Below are 19,161 nucleotides of genomic sequence, written 5' to 3'. Positions count from 1 at the left end.
TAAAACATACAGTAACACAGTGAAAACACTACAAATTGACACCCCAACAATTTAGAAAAATAAGTAATCTTTACTACACTACACAAGAACAAATGACAAAAATCCACAATACTGTAATCAAAAATAAGACTTTAAAATGGTAGAAATAGCTTTGTTCAAAGTAGGTGGTAAATGCAACACTTTACTCTCAAAGTACCTTGATTGCGCCACGCAAAACAAACAAAAGGGTCGCAGGGAAGGTGATACATCTGTTCCTTGCTTTAGGAGAGGTGATGCGTCGGTTCCTTACTGCCGGGCAGGAGAGGCGATGCGTCGGTTCCTTACCAGAGAGGAGGTGATGCATCGGTTTCTTACTGCGCTCCGCCTACAATGTGACAAGATGGCGCCACGATGTGACAATCCGGTGCGATGCGACACAATGGCGTCTTTGATGCGATGTGACAATGTGGATGCGATGCGTGCACACCCGACGGCCATGCGGCGAAATAGATGAACTTTGGAGCCGTAACAGGCCTCGCAACACGCTTCTCCGGTGATGCGACAGCGCCCTCTGCGTCAGCAGCACGCTTCTATGGTGATGCAACATGCTTCGTCTGTGATGCAACCGCAAACAGCTGCATCAGCGACACGCTTCTTCGGCGATGCAACGGCAACTGCTGCGGCGGTGACACGCGTCTCCTCATTGCGTCACGCTCTCAGTGGCACACAGTCTCTCAGAGGGTCCAAACAGCAGCCACCTCACTGTAGGTAGAATTTCCAACAAGGGAATTCAGGGGGAGCTGGTGGTGAAGTCTTTGTGGCCCTGAGACTTCAGAACAGGAGGCAAGCTCAACTTCAAGCCCTTGGAGATCTTCCTCAAGATGATTAAAGTACAAACAAAGTTCCTTTTCTCCTTTCCTAGGCAATACATTAACCACTGCAGGCCAACCCCAAACAGTCACTATCGCAGGGGCAGTCTCTCCCTTCAGTTTCCTTGGTTCTTCTCCTTGGCAAAGGTTTGTCTTGATTCCCAGAAGTGATCTAAAGTTCTGGGGCCTGGGGCCCAATATTTATACTGCAAAATCCTTTGTTCTCTGAAGGTAGAGAGTGTCCGTACCTAGTCAAAACCAGTTCTGTCCTCCTGGGTGCAGCTTCCTGGCAGGAAGTGAAGACAGCATTATTTGAGAGCAGACCTGGCCCAGGTAGCTGAAAGGAAATCTCCTCCCCACTACTCTCTATTCTTTGAGGGCTCAGGGCAGTGAAAGGAAATCTCTTTCCCCTACTCTCTATTCATTGCAGGTCCTATTCAACCCAGTCCTGACCCATCAGACTGCTGATGCCAAGGACCTCTCCAGCCCCCTGTCATTCACAAACATGGAATACACAAACCCAGCAGAAACAACTGGATGGTTAGGCAAGAAAATACCTACTTTCTAAAATTGTTTTTTCAAACACAGAATGTAAAAATCATCTTCACTAAAAGATGTATTTAACATTCTGAGTTCAGGCATATTAAACTCTAATTTCTACCTTGTTCCCTGGGTCAGTTAGCATTATAAGATGTTATAACCAAACTACCCGTTCTGGCCTATGGGAACAGGTAGCCTTGCATTAGTGAAAAACAAAATTGGCTGTAATTTGCTATCAGAACATGCCACACACATCAGGGCATGTCCTACCTTTTACATACAATGCACCCTGCCCAGGGGGGTACCTTGGGCCTGCCTTAGGGGTGACTAACATGTAGAAAAGGGAATGTTTAGGGACTGGCAAGTGTGTGGACTTGCCAAGTCAACATGGCAGTCCCAGACTGCACACAGGCTCTGCAATGGCAGGTCTGAGCCATATTTTACAAATTGCTTCTGTGAGTGGCACAACCAGTGCTGCAAGCCCACCTGCACCATTTGATTTACAGGCCCTGGGTACACATGGTGCACTGTACTAGGGTCTGAAATGTAAAACAAATAGCCAATCATGGAGTCACTATCCCATTACAACAATTTACAATAGAGAGCATAGCACTTTACCACTGATCAGCAGTGGTAAAGTACCCAGAGTCATAAAACCACCAAAAGGTCAGAGAAAATACAGGAGGAAGGCAAAAAGTTCAGGCAAAAAGGGCCAAGTCAGAAAGAACCCTAGGCAACCCCTATGGTAGCACATCCACCTGTGGATGAATAGCTGAGGATGTGGTTCTGGGCACAGAAAGCCTCTGCTGGGTGTTTGCCTTTATGCACTGCCCCCAGCATGGGGATCAGACCCCATGACAGGAAGCAAAGTTGGCCCCTGGCCCTGTTGGTCATGGTGGGTTTACTCCAGTGTTGGATACCCTCTTTGGGCAAGCTAACTGTTGCTCTAGCTAAGGTTGGGTTAGAGGGAGTAGGTACCTCTCTACCGAAAGTACAAAGCAAGTATGGGAAAGACTGAGTGAGTTTAGTTTAGGATGGGTCCTGTCAAAGTCCAGGTAGGTCAGATCCCTTGTGGGAATTACCCTGAAAGAATGATGTAAGGCAGAGCAAGCCCTGCAATAGGACAGTCAGTTTTCTACATCCTTCCTCGCTAAATGGTCAGGGAGAGTCATCAAGATTGGGGTTGCGGTCCCCCAGATGAATTAGCTGGGGGTGGGAGGTCATATAAAGAAACAGGCCTTTTTTCAGCCCCCCACATCTCCATTTGGACTTTTAACTGCTGTTTTTTTTACTCGGAGAGTGCACTCAGACATGCTATCCAAGCCTCAGTACCAGTGTTCTTACCCTTACCAAGTGTATATTGAATTGGCTAATCCCAATTGCCAAGTACTGACTTACTTGTAAGTCCCTAGTATATCGTACCAAGGGTACCCAGTGTATGGAAGGCAGAGTGTCCACACAGGACTGCAGCATTGTTTGTGCCACCCTGGGATTAATAAAGGACAAAATGGCTCCCAGCCTGCCACTGCCGACTGGAAGAGAAAAGTGCACACTGCTAGTTGGACTTTTCCATTAAACTCAATGGCAAAGCCACCACTCACATAACCTTATATGTACATGTACCCTAAGGAAGGTCTATGGAGTCCTATGGCAGGTGTCATGTAGTTCCTAAAAATACAGAGGATCTGCGTGTTTGTTGGACAACATAAACTGAGGACTTGGTGCCAAGACAGGTTCCCGGCACCCCCAATGGATATGTCAGCCTATAGACCTGCTAGCTCAGTGCCACCATGAGCCCCCTAACCTCACTAAAGAGCGAAAAGTTTCTGGCAACCATCAAACATGACAACCTTTGACCATTCAGGGATCGTGGAAACAGTACAGTGATTTTCGCGCAGTCAATCATGCTCACATAATCTCAGAGAGATACACAGAATAAATGATGGAGACATTTTCAATAAGGATTTATTGAACCAGCGTCATTCTAGTATAAAACATGTTTGCTGCGACAATCATTAGACAGAAGCAAATATAAAAGATTTTACGCACCAACAGAGTAAATAGAAGGTAGAATTTTACCATGGTGCTAAATCGTTATGCAGAGCAAGGTAGGACAAATGTAGGTAAAAGTTTGCTTTACTACTTAGGCGTAGGTTGGGGAACATAACACATGGAGCAATACATTTAAGTAACACATATTTTTTTTCATATGTCTTAACTGAAAAACTTCGAAACTGTTGTTTTGCTGGGGAAATGTTAGTAAGCCCACTGGCTAACACATGGTTATTGGCTGGCATCCCCCCCTGGAAAACTTCTGAATGGGACTACCTAACTGGGTACTGTGGGTATCAAATTTATCATGGCATTAAATCCGATTTGAAGCCCCGAGGGAGATTTGTGCCCCTTATAAAGTTAAGCAAATAAAAAAAAATCCACTTTGTGTCCCAACTATTCCAGTGGCTTCACAAAGGCCTTGGAAGACAGTCCTCTTTCTGTCCACCTGGGGAGTCATGTGAATAGCTCCCAGGCTCTGGAAGAAAAAACTGTACTTCTCTCAGGAAGGCTGCTTGGGGTGTTAACCCAAAAGGTGAGCTTCGAAGTGAAAGCTGCCTTTGAAGTGCCACCTGTGGCAACACACCTGAGCAGGAAGCCTTTTTTCCTCTAGACAAGTTAAAGACAGGGCCAGAGGGTAAAAACCCATTGTCAACACGGTTTCCCATGGACCTGTAGCCCCTTAGGTAGCTACACCTCCGGGATGGGCTACTGAGCTCTTCACGGTTGAGTCAAGGTTCAGACATCTTGAGAGTGGTAAGAATATTGCGCTCCGGGTTCGTTAATTCAACACATCACTTGTACTTTGCCACCAAACAAGAGGGGACCTACTAGCCCATTGGCAAATGACAGCGTTGACCTATTCGGAGTACTTTCCTGTGATATATTAGGCACCCCTGGCACCCTGAACCTCAGTGCACGTTGGATTTGGAGAGAAGACTAAGAGAGGACTTCCCTGCTGCCTTTGAAGCTGCATGAAGAGAGGGTGCACTGCCATAAGGACTGCACCTGGTGCACTTTGGGCTAGTGAGTTTGGACTGTGGCATCTGGCTTGGGGAAAACTTGATTCCCAGCCACAGATTGAAGCATTGACACCAAGGGTGAGTCAGCATCCCCACTATCAGTACCACTCCATTGTCGTCTATGGCTGTCATTTCCTAAAGGCTGAAATGTGACTGGAAAAGGCTCTGGGGCCAAGTAACTGTCTAAAGTAACACTAATGGACTCCTAGACCTCCACCCTTTTGAATTTTGTTACCTAACTAAGTCCGGAAAAATCTGGAGTCGTCAAACAAACTGTTTCAACCAATTTAATTGTTTTCAAAGTTTTTGTTGACCAATGGCTGTTTTCGGTTAGATGTAAAAATATTTATCTCTTCTAAAATCTGTATCTCCGGAACCCTCTGGTGGATTGTGAACATCAAGGCCTCTACAAATTCTCAAAAATTTGCGCTCTGTTTTTATAATTGTCTTGTTTCTTTCTTGCTGTGCCACTTTCTTATTCAGTTGTTGGGTGCTGTAAAATGCTTTACACGAAGTTCTTTTGTTTAGCCTTGCAGCTACCCAGGGTTGAGCTTAAGGTTTGCAAACAAACCTCATTTGACCCAAGACAGGTTCGCAAGTGTATTCCACCGTATGGCCCTCAACCATATAGTATAATACACCCAAATATGCAAAGGACCATTAACTAAACAAAACATTTCAGAAAAAAGTACAGCTTCATAGGATCATAGAGCCTTTACTTCTTTAGGATCTATTTAAAAGATGAGTTGCTATTGTTTTCCAGGTCGGTCTAAAATTTCAGATCATTCATATGAAATCCTTATCGTAGTACAGATTCATAACATGTCTTAGATACGAATTGGCTTAAATAGTCTACCCAGAAGTAGGTGCAGCATGTAAGATAAACCCAAATCATCTATAATAGGTGACCAGGGGCAGCACACACATTGAGGAGGTTGTGAACATTAAGTTACCTTAAGTGGGGTTACATTTTGGAGAAGGACCTAACTGCTGTATGGCACATGATCATGAAGTTAGCACTACTGTAGACATGCTGCGCACACATTGTAATTCTAGAACTACTTGTTTCTTAATACAGCAGGTACAAGATACCACTCTTTGTTTATTAGCCTTTGCTGAGACTAAATTAGTGGAAAAATACTGCTTAATGAATATTAAAAAAGGTGATTCATATAGTATGAAGCCAAGTGAATTTAAATCAAACTTAAGAAAAATCTGAAAAACTACTGTGAAAATTTAGAATAAAAATGAGCGAGATATGCTAATCAAGCAGATAAAGAAAGATTACAGAATGGTGATCAAAATACTAAAATGTGAGTGACAGAATAGTTCCTGGACTAAATCAGTTGAGTTTGTTGAGACAAAAAAAATTAGGACATTTTGGTCTCAGTGAGTGGAAAGTGATTTTCAGCTGAACTGCAGATTGTTGTCTTTTGTTGGAACCCTTACATACTTACAACTTACATTCGAAAAGAGTTCCTGAAACTATTTTTTTTCACTAAAAAACAAAGCCCGGGCTTTACAGTCTATCACAGAGATGCCAAGTATTAAGCTGATTAAAGCAGCAAACAATTAAGAGAACCGGGCTCAAAATCTTTCCCAAATGTTGCTTAGAAAGCCAACCCAAAAAAAGGGAGCCACCCTTTAAGCCTATTGTTTCCAATGGATAGGACGTTTTTTCCAAAAAATTGCAAAAACAACAGGGACAGTGGATCATTGAAAACCAAACTAGTTTTCACAATTTGCACAAAAACTCTTTTGTGGAACATAATAGTCTTGCATTAACACTCTGATCCTTAAAACACGGGACTGGATTGTAATTTGTATGTCTATTCTAAACATTTTAAGGATGTAGCCTAAACCCAGAATTGGGGGTTGACTCCTATTTTACTGCACTTCATAGTGGAGCTGTACTAAAATGGGAAGGCTTGTCAATATCTAGTAATTGCTCGCTATGTGCCTTACTGGAAGTATATGGGACGTTATTTGCAAACATTTTACAATACAAATTAGAACTATGGGAAAACAGCCATTAAACTTTAACCAAGCTAACACAAGCATAATATTATTGCATTAAAACTTCTAAAACTGAAATTTGGAACCCAATTTACTGGACTTCATATTGTGCAGCAAGCACTAAGGTCTTCCCACTACGATCTAGGCTGATAATGCTCTGAAATAGGGGTACAAGCTAGCATCCCTGCTTTACTTCCTTTACTTGACAGATCTAGTAGACATTGGATCTAGTAAGTCTGTCCACCAAAGGCAAGCACTTTGAACCTCAGACATTCAGGTTTTGCTCATGACTTGGTCATCTTGTCTCCAACACCCATAGACTTACAAAGGCTGCAAAAAATTAAATCAGTACAGCAATGGTAACTGTTTGAATGTGCATAGTTCAGAAACGAAAATAATTATATTACCCAGGTCAACAAAATTACAATTGATTTCTAAGTAGTGAAAGGATTGAAATAACCCATAATTGCCCTATTTTGGAATGAGGATGAACTAAAAATTTAAATGGTCCATTCCTTTACAATCCATCGCGCATCAATGTTTATCTTTAGTAAAGGATCTCAAAAGGTTATGTATATTTATAACGGTTGAGGAATTGGTCAGGCCACAACAGCTTTTAAAGCTAGAATAATATCAGTATCCCTCTATGAATCTGTGGCTTCTTGGGCTCTCAAAATAATATTTTGGATTGTATTAGCTCTGCATTTATACATAAACTTAGACAATGCTGCCTACATTTTCTTATTAAGTTAGAACATGGTACCAGAGATGCCTCAGCTCTTGAAGATTTGCACTGCACAAAATACTTATGAGGGCTGAAATTGTTTCTTTAGAGCATGGTATTTCCATAGAAGTGTTGAGCGAGTGGTCTTCTACTGTCAGAACTAAAAGGAACCTTCTTATTTCACAACTAATTGCCGTCTAGATATCTTATTGATTTATGGAGTAACACTGCGGAGTTGACAGATGTTCAATGTAAAGCTTCACAGGAATATATGGCAGTAGAAACTCTGGGCCCGATTCACAGAAGTAACTGAAGACAAAATTCTAAACTTACTATCATTTTGGTATTCACAGAAGGCACTTACTCATTTTGGTATTCACAGAAGGCACTTACTTATTTCGGTATTCACAGAAGTTCGGAGTCCTATCTTTAGGACTCCTAAATGCCTTCTGTGAATACCATAGTCTTAAAGTTAGGATTTTTCTCAGTTTAGTAGTAGTAACGTTAGGACTCCTAAACGGAGAAAAATCCTAACCTTAAGACTTTCGGTATTCACAGAAGGCATTTAGGAGTCCTAAAGTTCGGAGTCCTAACTTTACTACTCCTAAACTGAGAAAAATCCTAACTTTAAGAATTTTGGTATTCACAGAAGGCAATTAGTTGTCCTAATGTTAGGAGTCCTAACTTTACTACTCCTAAACTGAGAAGAATTCTAACTTTAAGACTTTCGGTATTCACAGAAGGCATCTAGGAGTTCTAAAGTTAGGAGTCCTAACTTTACTATTCCTAAACTGAGATAAATCCTAACTTTAAGACTTTCGTTATTCACAGAAGGCATTTAGGAGTTCTAAAGTTAGGACTCCGAACTTCTGTGTATACCGAATTGAATAAGTGCCTTCTGTGAATACAAAAATGAGTAAGTGCCTTCTGTGAATTCCAAAATAGTAGTAAGTTTAGGATTTTGTCTTAAGTTAATTCTGTGAATCGGGACCACATTTTGCAGCCGAGGACATTTTGTGACAACCTGAAGCACGATGGATTGAGCATAAGTATCGTCCCTGCAAAAATAACCTTGCAAGGCTGCAACATACACTTTCTTTTCTACACTCTACAATTTGCATTTTATATGTATTTGGGTGCATACCACATCGAACGGATATATTGATGTTTACTTTCCAGTGAATGTCTTGATTCATTGATTTCTGTATATTGTACTTATTTTCAACCCTTGTTGTGTATGGCCTTCAGCCATGGGCAGTAGGGGCTGAGGGTTGCTAACACCCACCCTTGGCCATGCCCACCGCTGTATCCGTTGGTGTGTGGGCAAGCGCTGTCCGATGCAGATCTGGGGTTATAGGCCTGCATCCAGCCCATCATGAGTGGCCAACCCCAGTTTGGCCACCTGCAACCAGGGGAGGACAGAAGCCCTGCACCTCACTCATAGGAGGCAGACATCCACATGCATATGACCATATACATAGGAGGCTGGGTGGCTAACCCACATTGTTTATAAGAGCTGGCCAGTCATTCTCGGCCTTCAGCCAGGCCTTTATTGGGGGCAATTTATGACTTCTAAAAGAAGATTGTGAATTCAATCCAAGATTTATTCCCTGAAACTTGACTCTGACTGGTCATTCCAATTTCCAACTAGTGAATCCCCAACACGTATAGTGGTAGCCAGGTACTCAAGGACTCGTCTCTGTACCGTGGCGATCCCTGGCTGCCATTTTATGTGTTGGTGAGTTGCAAGTCAGAAAGGGGCCCTGAAATCCTGCAGGAGTTATTTGCTTCTTTTTATTTGAAATGTAAAATAAATACAGAGTGGGGCCCTTTGAGGGTCTCACACCACTATGGCATGGGGGGTTCAGGATGTCCTGACCTCAACCCAATTTAGGCCTTTTTCGTTAATGTTTAGGATATAGAGACTGTACCCCACATAATGAAATGGTTGCCGAAATGAAAAAAAAATTCTTGATGTAGTCAATCAAATCTCTTGGGACAGGGTCTCCTACTTGGGATCCCAGGTATTGAAATGGACAGAGGAAAAAAAAGGCTCCTCTGTTCAATCATATCCCTTTTTTAAATTCCTAGGTTCACAAACAATTTGAGATTCCCAACTGGAATAGGTATATTTAAGTGTTAACCCTTTAAGGGCCGGTAAGCAACTTTGTTAAATGCTAATCTCTTAAGTACTGAACAGACACCACACCAACAGAAGAATGTTTTCTCGATAAAATTCGGCTTTCATGCCAAGTTTGGTGGAAATATCTTCAGCCGCTGAGGGTATAGGAATGTAATATACATATATATATATATATATATATATATATATATATATATATAATAATTTTTTATTTTTTTAATGGATATATATATAGATATGCAGAGAGAGAGAGAGAGAGAGAGAGAAGGTGAGTATTTATAGAGAAGAGAAAATTCAATATTTTTATTTCCACATCCATAAACTTGGACAATATCAAAGTAACTAAATGTGGAGCTAAGTATAGTAGATCTATACTTACCTTTAAGAAATGTTGGTAGTCAATATTTAAGTGACAATATTTTTTGCACGTTAATATTTATTTTTGATTCTGGCAGCATACACAAACAAAGAGTGTTAGCAGAGAGTGCTATTTAAGAACGTGTTAGACACAAGTAGAAAACTACAGCAGTCTGTACAGTAATCTAGACCATGGCTTCACCGTACCATTTGTTTTAGTCAAGCATATAAATGCCTTAAGTCGGGAAGTCCAACAGAGGGCCATAAGGGCTTAGAACATGACAGTTTTTCAGTGCAATCCCATAAGATAAATGTACACATAATTAATCCGTGATCATTCTAAAAATCTGCTATGAGTACGGCCAACCTGCGCATAAGTTGGACACCTATGGTTTAATATTTATTCATCTCCTTTGACAAATGATATTTGATGGATATTATTTGGATGCAAGGGAGGTTTAGTGGGCAACCAAACAACGTGAGGTCTGCACCCCTGGTAGATTGGGAGGAGGTGGGGCTGGCCATTTAACGGCCATTTTGGAATTTGGGCTGGTAATTATAGCCCAAAGTTATATGGGTTTACGCAGAATGTCCCCAGCCACCATTTTAGTTTCTGGTGCCCTGGTGGCTGGAGGCAGGTTAGCGTAGGCAGCTTAGCTTTTGTTCCCACCCTCCCATCCCTCATTTTAAGCTCTTGGTTTTGGGTGGTTTTTGGGTTGTTTAGTTTCCCGATGGCGAGGTTTCTTGAAGACAGGTGCATAGGGTTGTTTGTTGTACAAACTGTCACTTGAAACAGGTGCTGGCAGGGTTTTTTAAAAGTTGGCCAGGGTTGGCAGAAGTTTTTGGTTAAGTGGTGGAAGTTTGTGAGCAGGGGCAGGGGCAGGGGCAGGGAAAGGGTAGGCAGGTAGGCTAAGTTTCAAAGTAGACGTTTGTAAGTTACAGTGGCAGAAAGGCAGGTAGGGTATTTTGGTGTTATTGGAGGGCAAGAATTTTAAAAGCAATACTGTGTAATGTTGTTGTTATGTTATCAGCAGGGTGGGGTCACGTCTGAGGGGATCATAGGGGCGGGGAGGGATTAGGGGTCAGCTTATTTGATGTATAGTGAATTGTTAGTTTTGTAAGGCAGTGGCCAGGTTTTTAAATGTGATATGCGCCTGTTTCAATAAAGCAGCCCTTTTCACACACAAATTGGTCTCGGTTTGACTTGCCCCCCCCTCCCTCCCTCCCAATGTGCTGCGGTTTAGTACAGCTCCAAATCGTGTTTACCTACCTTGCTTCGGTACGATAGCTCTGCATCATTCCGGCTCCTGTTAGCAATCTCCTCATATTGGGATTTAACCTCAGCAATAATGCTATTCAGGTCCAAGACTCGATTGTTGTCCATGGATAGTATGACAGATGTGTCTGAAATCTGTGCCTGTATTTGAGCAATTTCCTGCCAAAGATATCAAGAATCGGTTAGTGACTTGTGCCAAATCATTTGTAACTTTTGCTGTGTTATTAAAATATGTTTAAGGCCTATTCATTCCCGCTGGAATACGAAAAAGGATAATAAAATTCAAAAATAATTTGAAAGGAGCATATGTTCAATGCTATATGAGAGATTTATTCTAGTGTTCATTATAAAATGCAGAAGACTGACTTATCTTGCTGTTAAGGAGTAATTACCGCATCATATAGCGTTCTAAGGAAGTTGGTTTCATCATTGAAACTATCCACCTTGGACTCCAGCTCTACCTTGCTCATGTAGGCAGTGTCGACGTCCTGCAAAATGAAACATGCAATATTTTATCTCCATGTCACTAAACACACACTCTCACGTACGTACAGAATGTAATATGCCCTCCCTCAACACAGATAATGCACACTATGTTGCTTCCAGCGCAGGTGCACTGTGCATATTTGGTTTAAACCCTATGCTGTTTTATAATGTGTAGTAGTATTTACTCAAACTAGCCTTCCTACAAAACCATACTGGATAACCCTAAGAAAACATATTGTTGTTACATGCCATCTGTGAGACAGTAAGAAGTGTTTTCTCACATCTGGTACTTGGTACTGTAGTATCAATCAATAATAAACGTTATTCGGTTTACACAATAGAAAACCATAAAAGTTACAATTCATCTAAAAATAATATAAAAAGCACAATAAATACATGACTGGGCGTACAATAGAGATTTTAGAATATAAAGGACATCACATTATTTCAATTAAAAAAATTAATTCATAAAATACAGCAACCGGATCTTTTAGAGTTCCAGACAGTTTCTATACTTTAGGGAACATTTCAGAAAGCCAACCACAAACGGAATACATTCTGGCTTTAATAATTGCAAAAAATAGAGGGCCGGGCGAACCTGTAAAAAATTTAATTTTTTTAAAAGAGATTTTAAAAAGAGCCTCCGTGGGGCTTCATAAAAATTACAGAAGAAAACAAAGTGCAGAAAATCCTGTGGAAACATACTGTCGCAGCCACAGGGCGCTAACACTTGTCCTTTGTGACTCCCCTTCGGTACGGCTAATAAAAGGTGGAAATAATCCAATGTAAACCTGATCAGTAGAAAACGCTTGTGAGCCGACAGAGGCCACGAGAGATAAGGCTCCATATCTAAACATGATTTAAGCATCATGTGCTTACGGACACTATATTTCAACAGTTCCACCTCCTCTCTTTGTGCTTTCTTACGCATGATAAAAGATTGTTTCACAAAAGCCATGTCTGCCCTGGTAATACGGTCAGGTATTAAAAAAGGTCCAGACGCCCCAAATCTCTAAAGCAAACCTTTTGGTACTTTAACCACGGTATATCAATCATGTGGTCCAGGCTCAGTAACTCTTGTGTAAGCCCAAGATCATCGTTCAACCAGCATTTGAGCCAAAAAAGTAATGGGCGCATAGCCAGAATATCGCAGATAAATGTAAGGCCAGTTTCTTCGTGGACTATTAAATTCGCGGTCCTTTTAGGAACCCCCAGCAACTGCTTTTAAATGTTGTTTTCTGTCACCTGGATACCCTCCAGACCTGTATATCCCCACAATTCACTGCCGTAGCTAGCAATCGAGACACTCTTGGCTTGATAGATCTTTAACATTGCAGCTATTGGGCGCTTGCCCATTTTAGCTGCAAAGTTAAAGATTGCTGCATTGGACCTGGTCACCTCTCCCCTTTACTTCTTGAGTAAAGCGCCCCAATCCAGACGATCGTCCAGTAGGACACCCAAATAGGAGAAGGTCGAGGTTATTGGCACTCTTTCTCCGTTCACCTTAAAGGTGTACTGCCTCTTGGGGCGCAGCCCGACCTGCATTGCGTAGGATTTCGAATTATTTATGGCCCGATCTCAATCGGCCATGAGCCTACGAAAGGTATCAAGCAGGATCTGTAAGCTTTTTGGGGTACGTGCCAGGAGAACCGCATCATCTGCATATGGCAAACCGGGCAGGCCCCTACGTCCCACATCTGGAAAGTCAGCCCCAGTTTCCAACAGGGTCTTATCTAAGTCATTAATGTAGAGGTTAAAGAGAAAAGGTGCTAAAATACACCCCTGGCGTACGTCCCTTTCTGTGTTAAAATCCCTGGTGACCCTCAGATCCTGGGCGTATCTAATATTTGCCCTAGTATCTCTATGTAAGTCCATCGGATAGTCACCAAATTTGCCTCCACCCCCATGGCCCTCATGGACTACCACAACTTCCCCAATTGGCACAGTCAAAAGCAGAGGAGAGATCCATGACGGCCATGTAGATTGTCCCCTGGCGGGCAACCGTGTACTTTCTGAGGAACAAATAGAGATTAAGGCATTGTGCCATGGTAGAATGACCTGAGCGGAACCCATACTGGATATCAGAGATAATCTTATGTTCTTCCGCCCAGGCCGTCAGTCTATTTAATACGATTCTTCCTACGACCACGGAGTCGATAGGGGAGATTGGTCTGTAATTCATGGTGCTGTTACTGTCTCCCTTTTTAAACACTGGAACAATTGTGGAGACACCCCATGACTCCGGACACCCTTCCGTGGCGGCGGCATTAAGCACCGCCACCAGGATTGATGCCCAGAGGGAGGGATTAGATTAAAAAAGGTCTGATGGGATACCATCCGGACCTGGTGCCTTCTTACATGAGAGACTGGTGATGCCCTCTTCCACTTCTCTTTGGGTAAATACAACTACGTCCTTATTCATGGTTCTCGCTTGCAACCGGGGTAAGGTTGAAGTGCTTTTAAAAATATTACTGTAGTAATAACTTGAACTCTAACTTTTGCACTGTAGTATTAAATAAGAAGAAGTGTGTTTATTATTTGACTTGTTGGAAATAAATGGCATTCACCCACGTTAATTGGCATTGCTCTGGCATAAATATATATGTACAATATCAGCTGAATGGAATGTGGACAAGTAAAGAATATCATTAACAGGACCTGTACTAACAATTTAATTCTAAGAATATTTTTATACATTTAATACATGTTTTCTAAGGATGCAGCTTTTTGAAGGCTGGTTTGCCTTTTGTTCTTCTGGTCCTGCATCACAATATGGTTTGATATAAGACTTACTGTCCCATAGATGATATGATCAATGAGACAAACATGGAATGCCGATTTATTAGTCAAAACAGAAAATGCATGTATTAAAAGTAGTAATTTGTAATGGGAATATTTCACTGAACTTAAATGGTTGCCATGTGGAGGCTCTAATATAGCCCATCGTAGTGGGCTCTACAGTCCATTAAAGACCTGCTCCAGCGTTATAGGCCCAAGCTGAAGGCTCTAAGGCTATTAGAACATTCCAGTCCTAGAGGGCAGAATGTTCTAATCTGTAAAACAAAGGCCTCATGGAGCCCAAGGGGATTTGCCTCATGAAACCCAAAGGGATTGAAATCCCCTCGGGGTCCATGAGGCCTTTGTTCACAGCAACAACTGTGAACAAACATTGGAATGTTGGAACTGTCATTAGAAGCTTGGAGCACTCCATTGTTTTCAGTGGAGCGCCCAACATTCCATTGTTCTAATCAAAGTTCATCACTTTCGAATTTTGCTATGACAAAGCAGAGCCTGCTGTTTGAAAGAGTTTTCCCCGTTTTGGGGAAGCATAGTTGGAGGAAGTCGGAGAAATAGATGGCTTTCTGCAATTCTAAATCTACTCCTAACGGATTCTTAATTTAATGCATGTCTGGTCATAGTACAGCCACCTCCACAATGGTATTTTACTTCAAGGATTCTGTCAGAAGAAAGTAGTTTTCAGCATACGTCCTTCGATCCTTGGGTGCAAAAGTGAGCACTCTTTAAATTTCTCAACTCCATGAAGTAGAGCCAATTGACAGTTTTAACTGCATACAATGATCACAATAATGGACCAATCCGTTCCACTGCTGTTCTCAACCTTCCATTTCTTGTCTTCTACATGACTTGAGAAAATCAGGCCAACTTTATGAGCACTTTATAAAGGACTGACTTAATGTGAGATCACAGCTGAAAAAGTGAAGTGCCTCAAGTCCGAAGTGTGAGAAGCAAAGACTATGTTAAATACAAACAGAGAAAAGGGTGGAGCAGATTGAATAAGGCATTTTTCCTGTACCTTTCCTATTATCCTTCTGATAGCTGTTGCTCTGGACAGAAGATCCATAGCAGTGACTGCGTTTAAAGTGCCATCATCACTTTCAGAAATTAAGTAAAGTGATTTTATTTTATTTATTTTACCGGTTATAAAAAGCATAATCTAAACCCACTAAGGCATCAGCATGCTGTATAAATATGTGCATACATAGCAAGGATCTTTCTTTACATTTAGAAAAACATTACAAATATTCTCTCAACTGAACTTTGCATTTGACACATGCACTATAGGTGGAAAGGCGAGCTTCATTTTCCAAATAAAGCTGAAGTTCCAAGGTTTTGAAAAAAGCACCTTCTGGAAAAGTTTAATTGTCAACAGGTTCTGTTCTCATTGCGTTTGGCACTAGGAGTGGGTCTACTCACTCTTCAAACAGCAGATTTCTCACTGCAAATGGTCACAATCGACCCTGCTTGGGAAAATCTTTGCTGGTGCCATCCTGGTGCCCGAGAATAGCGCTAGAGGACGCCAATTGCTCACTCTGCAACTTACCATTGGCCATCCATACATGAGAAAAAAATTCCATGATGTGACGATTTTCAGAGTTTTGCCAGAACTCCTCATTACAAGCGTAACACAGAGTGGGCAAAACTCTGCGTACTCCACAGTAGGAGTGGAATTTCCTGCTCACCCCTATCTGGCACAGAGTTCTGCAATTTTCAAACATATTGGTAAAAAAGCTGGGCGTCTTCAGAGTTGTTAATATTTTTTAAAGTAATCAAGAGCCAAATAAAAGGAAGTCTTGTCTGGTATTGTTCATGGCACTTCTATGAAGTAATGTAGATTTTTCTGGTTTTCGTTGTCAGATGCATAACACATATATGTATTTGTTTACTTATACTTATATTGCACTAAATCTCATTTCAACCAACCCAAATGGCCACAGTATGTTCCTGAAGTGATGTCTGGCTAGGCCAGCCAATTGGATGGTGAGAAAGAATACTAATAGCCTAACACTCTTCGTTGATAGATCGAGTGGTGCAAATGTATTATTTTTAACTATACTTTGCGCAGCAGCTAAATTTGGTGCATTAGACAAGAACAACCTAACATAAAGCAATACCAATAAAGATGGGCCGGCTGCCTTTCCTTGCACTGACGATCTTGAAGATTGCATTGTGCAACACACAGCCTTGCACCATGGTGCAGGCATGAATGTGCCCTTTCTGGCATAGAATTTGTACTGGAAGCATATCTTTTCACTACAAATTGCTATGGCTACACATACATGGAAGGATTGTATGCATGGGTGCTTGCTGTGATCACCAGCACACATGCAGTGAGTGGACTATTTTGGAAATATGAAAACATTTATCTTTGTTAGTGTCTACTTCAAGGAGGCATTTGTTTTGCAAATCCCATTCTAGCCGTCATGGTACATCGAGCTTGGTGTGAAAAACTATGGATTTTCTCACTGTAACATCCCAGTAACACCATCCTGATGACAAGGGACATAAATCAGTGCAAACTGTTTTTGTGCTGAAAAAGGGCTCTTCTCCGGTGCAAAATACCCTTTGCGCAGTAAAGTAAGTACCAATGTGTTGCTTTGTGCCGCTTTGCATCACTCTGTGATGGTGAAAAGTGTTAGAAGGCTGGGTTAATGTGGCTAATCATTCCAAGCATATTGCTCCAGACACTAAACAGACTCACTTTCGTGAGTCGAACCCAAAAAGTATAGGAGTAATCACAGCGGATCTTCATGAACTCTTGCTATATTCTGGTTCAAAAGCAAGTCCTGCTTTCTACTAATTATCTTCTCTTACTTTGTTTCATTTTGATTTCAATACAAGCTATGTATTTAAAGTTATGTTGGGTAGGGAGTTGTTTAAGTAAAAACATGTATATTAATAATGATGATGTTTCTGAGACACTGTAAGAAATCCATCTGGAGATGAGTACTTTACTGCTCACGTGGTTTCGAGCACTGGGACCATCATTAGAATTTGTTTTTATCTATTAGTCACAACAGCAGTGTTTGCATCAATGTCCCTGGCCAAACACTGTGAGCCGTGTCTTGGCTGATTTACGCTTAGCACATTTGCATAGCATCTTCAGCTCCATGTTCTTCTTGTCTTAAGCCAGAAAGGGTCTTTTTAAGCAGAGGTATAATCCATGGCAACTAAATTTCAACTGGAAGTTACTGGGGTATGTGGCACACCTAGGCATTGTTGAACTATGATTTTTGAGCAGTAACGATCCAGTTTCAGCACTTTATTTGCTCATCACACTCAATTTCATATAATACAGTCTAATGTCAACCCTTCACATGCAGATGGTTCACTAACAGGGCACCCTTCTTGTCCTTCTTTAATCAATATGTGGCCATCAACACCCACTTTTGTCGGGCCCGATTGGTTGCCTCTCTCATTGGTGACAACATGTGGTTTCATAGCTTCTTTTGTGGTAGGTTGGAGGAAGTGGATTTGGACACTACAGACGATCTCCTTGAACCGAAAAGTCCCTAAAGCTTACTACAGTTCCCTTTATTATTTCATTGTTTTTAATCTGAGAGTCCTATTGGGTTTCATCAAGTCCCCGCACCTCAGATTGCATTATTGAGAAAAAGGGCACTAGAAAACTCAAAAACTTTGGGTCTGGTTCATAAAGCCACCTAACACTATTGAGCCTTTGTGCACAAATGAAAAACGCTCCATATACTACATAAATGTACCTGGTAGGTGTAAAACCCCTCAGAGGTTGGCGATAGGGGCCTCGCCTTATTAACGTGGCTTAACGCTGCCTTTTGAATAAGGCCTCCTTTCATGCTGTGTTTAGCATGAAAGGGGCGTGCAGTGGGTGATGTGGTTGGTGTTCCACCGCAACACCCATTGATTTTGACGCTGCCCCCCATTCACAAGGGCAGCGTAATTATAGGAGGCAGCTCCAAAATGAAGGCCAAGAAAACCCTGGTCTTAAGTTGGCCAAACGAGGAGAAATGCTTTATTTCTCCTCGTGTTTGATTTTTCTATATGTGCTGCAGCACACACGGAAAAAGCAAAATGCCATGTTGTTTCGTAACTTGCAAGTGTGCTGCATGAAGCAGGGCACATGTAAGTTACAAGCTGGCATTTTAGGTTTGTTTATGTGCAGGAAGGGACACCTTCCTGTACATAAACACACCTCACTGCGTGCAGTCACCCTTGCACTCTGATACAAGAGTGCCTGCGTTGGCGCTAAATTGTGAAACTTAGCGCCATCGCAGAGGCAAACACAAGGCTGCACCATATCCTTGTGAATATGGGGCAGCCTTGTGTTTCCAAAGTGGTGGAGAGATGCGTCTCTCCGCCACTTCCTGTGAATATCACCCTTGGTTTTCTCTATGTGTTTGATAATACTAAAAAACCTGTGAGTCGACATTCATAAATTCTACTCTGACCTCTTACCATCCTGGAAAGGGTCAAAGATATAAACCAGCACACAATATGTGGCCAGGGAATGGATTGGGCTTAATAACATCGGACGATATATTTGCAAACGGGAACTTGAGAACGTTTGAGGATTTATAAAACTTCTAAGCACTGATACCAGGGCAGTTCATTCTATATAATGCATCAGAACACCTAGTGCTGGCTAGTTTGTCAGTGGGGACTGAAGGTCCCCGCCCCTGCTCGAGACACCTCCTCGCTATTGCAGGTTGTGCTCAGACACGGTCAGCGGGGTGGGGGATCACATGCCTCTCTACTGCCCTGCTACAACAAGAGGGGACACACCTAGGAAGGTTAAAGGAATGGTAGGAAGAACGTTTACTCGGGACCTGACTCTTAGTCAATAGAGGTGAAGTTTTAGAAGCGTTAAGATGATATCCAAGGGCTCATGACTGACATACATGCAAATTAATTTTTTACAC

The 19,161-nt window shown here is 41.8% G+C and overlaps 1 protein-coding gene across 1 annotated transcript in view; it reads right to left on the bottom strand.

The window, feature by feature from the left end:
* Positions 1 to 19,161, bottom strand: part of LOC147748230 (keratin, type II cytoskeletal cochleal-like) — a 214,146-nt gene that overhangs the window by 129,777 nt on the left and 65,208 nt on the right. Inside the window, exons 4-5 of the mRNA XM_086959155.1 lie at positions 11,371 to 11,466; positions 10,973 to 11,137 (exon numbers count right to left, since the gene is read on the bottom strand). Coding sequence (XP_086815281.1) covers positions 10,973 to 11,137; positions 11,371 to 11,466 — 261 coding nt within the window. The remainder of the gene's footprint in view (positions 1 to 10,972; positions 11,138 to 11,370; positions 11,467 to 19,161) is intronic.

Source organism: Lissotriton vulgaris, chromosome 1_1 (genome assembly GCF_964263255.1).
Source record: "Lissotriton vulgaris chromosome 1_1, aLisVul1.2, whole genome shotgun sequence".
In the NCBI taxonomy this organism is placed as follows: Eukaryota; Metazoa; Chordata; class Amphibia; order Caudata; family Salamandridae; genus Lissotriton; species Lissotriton vulgaris.
The sequence above is the reverse complement of the archived record's forward strand: the minus strand, read 5'-3'. Positions and strand labels throughout refer to the sequence as shown.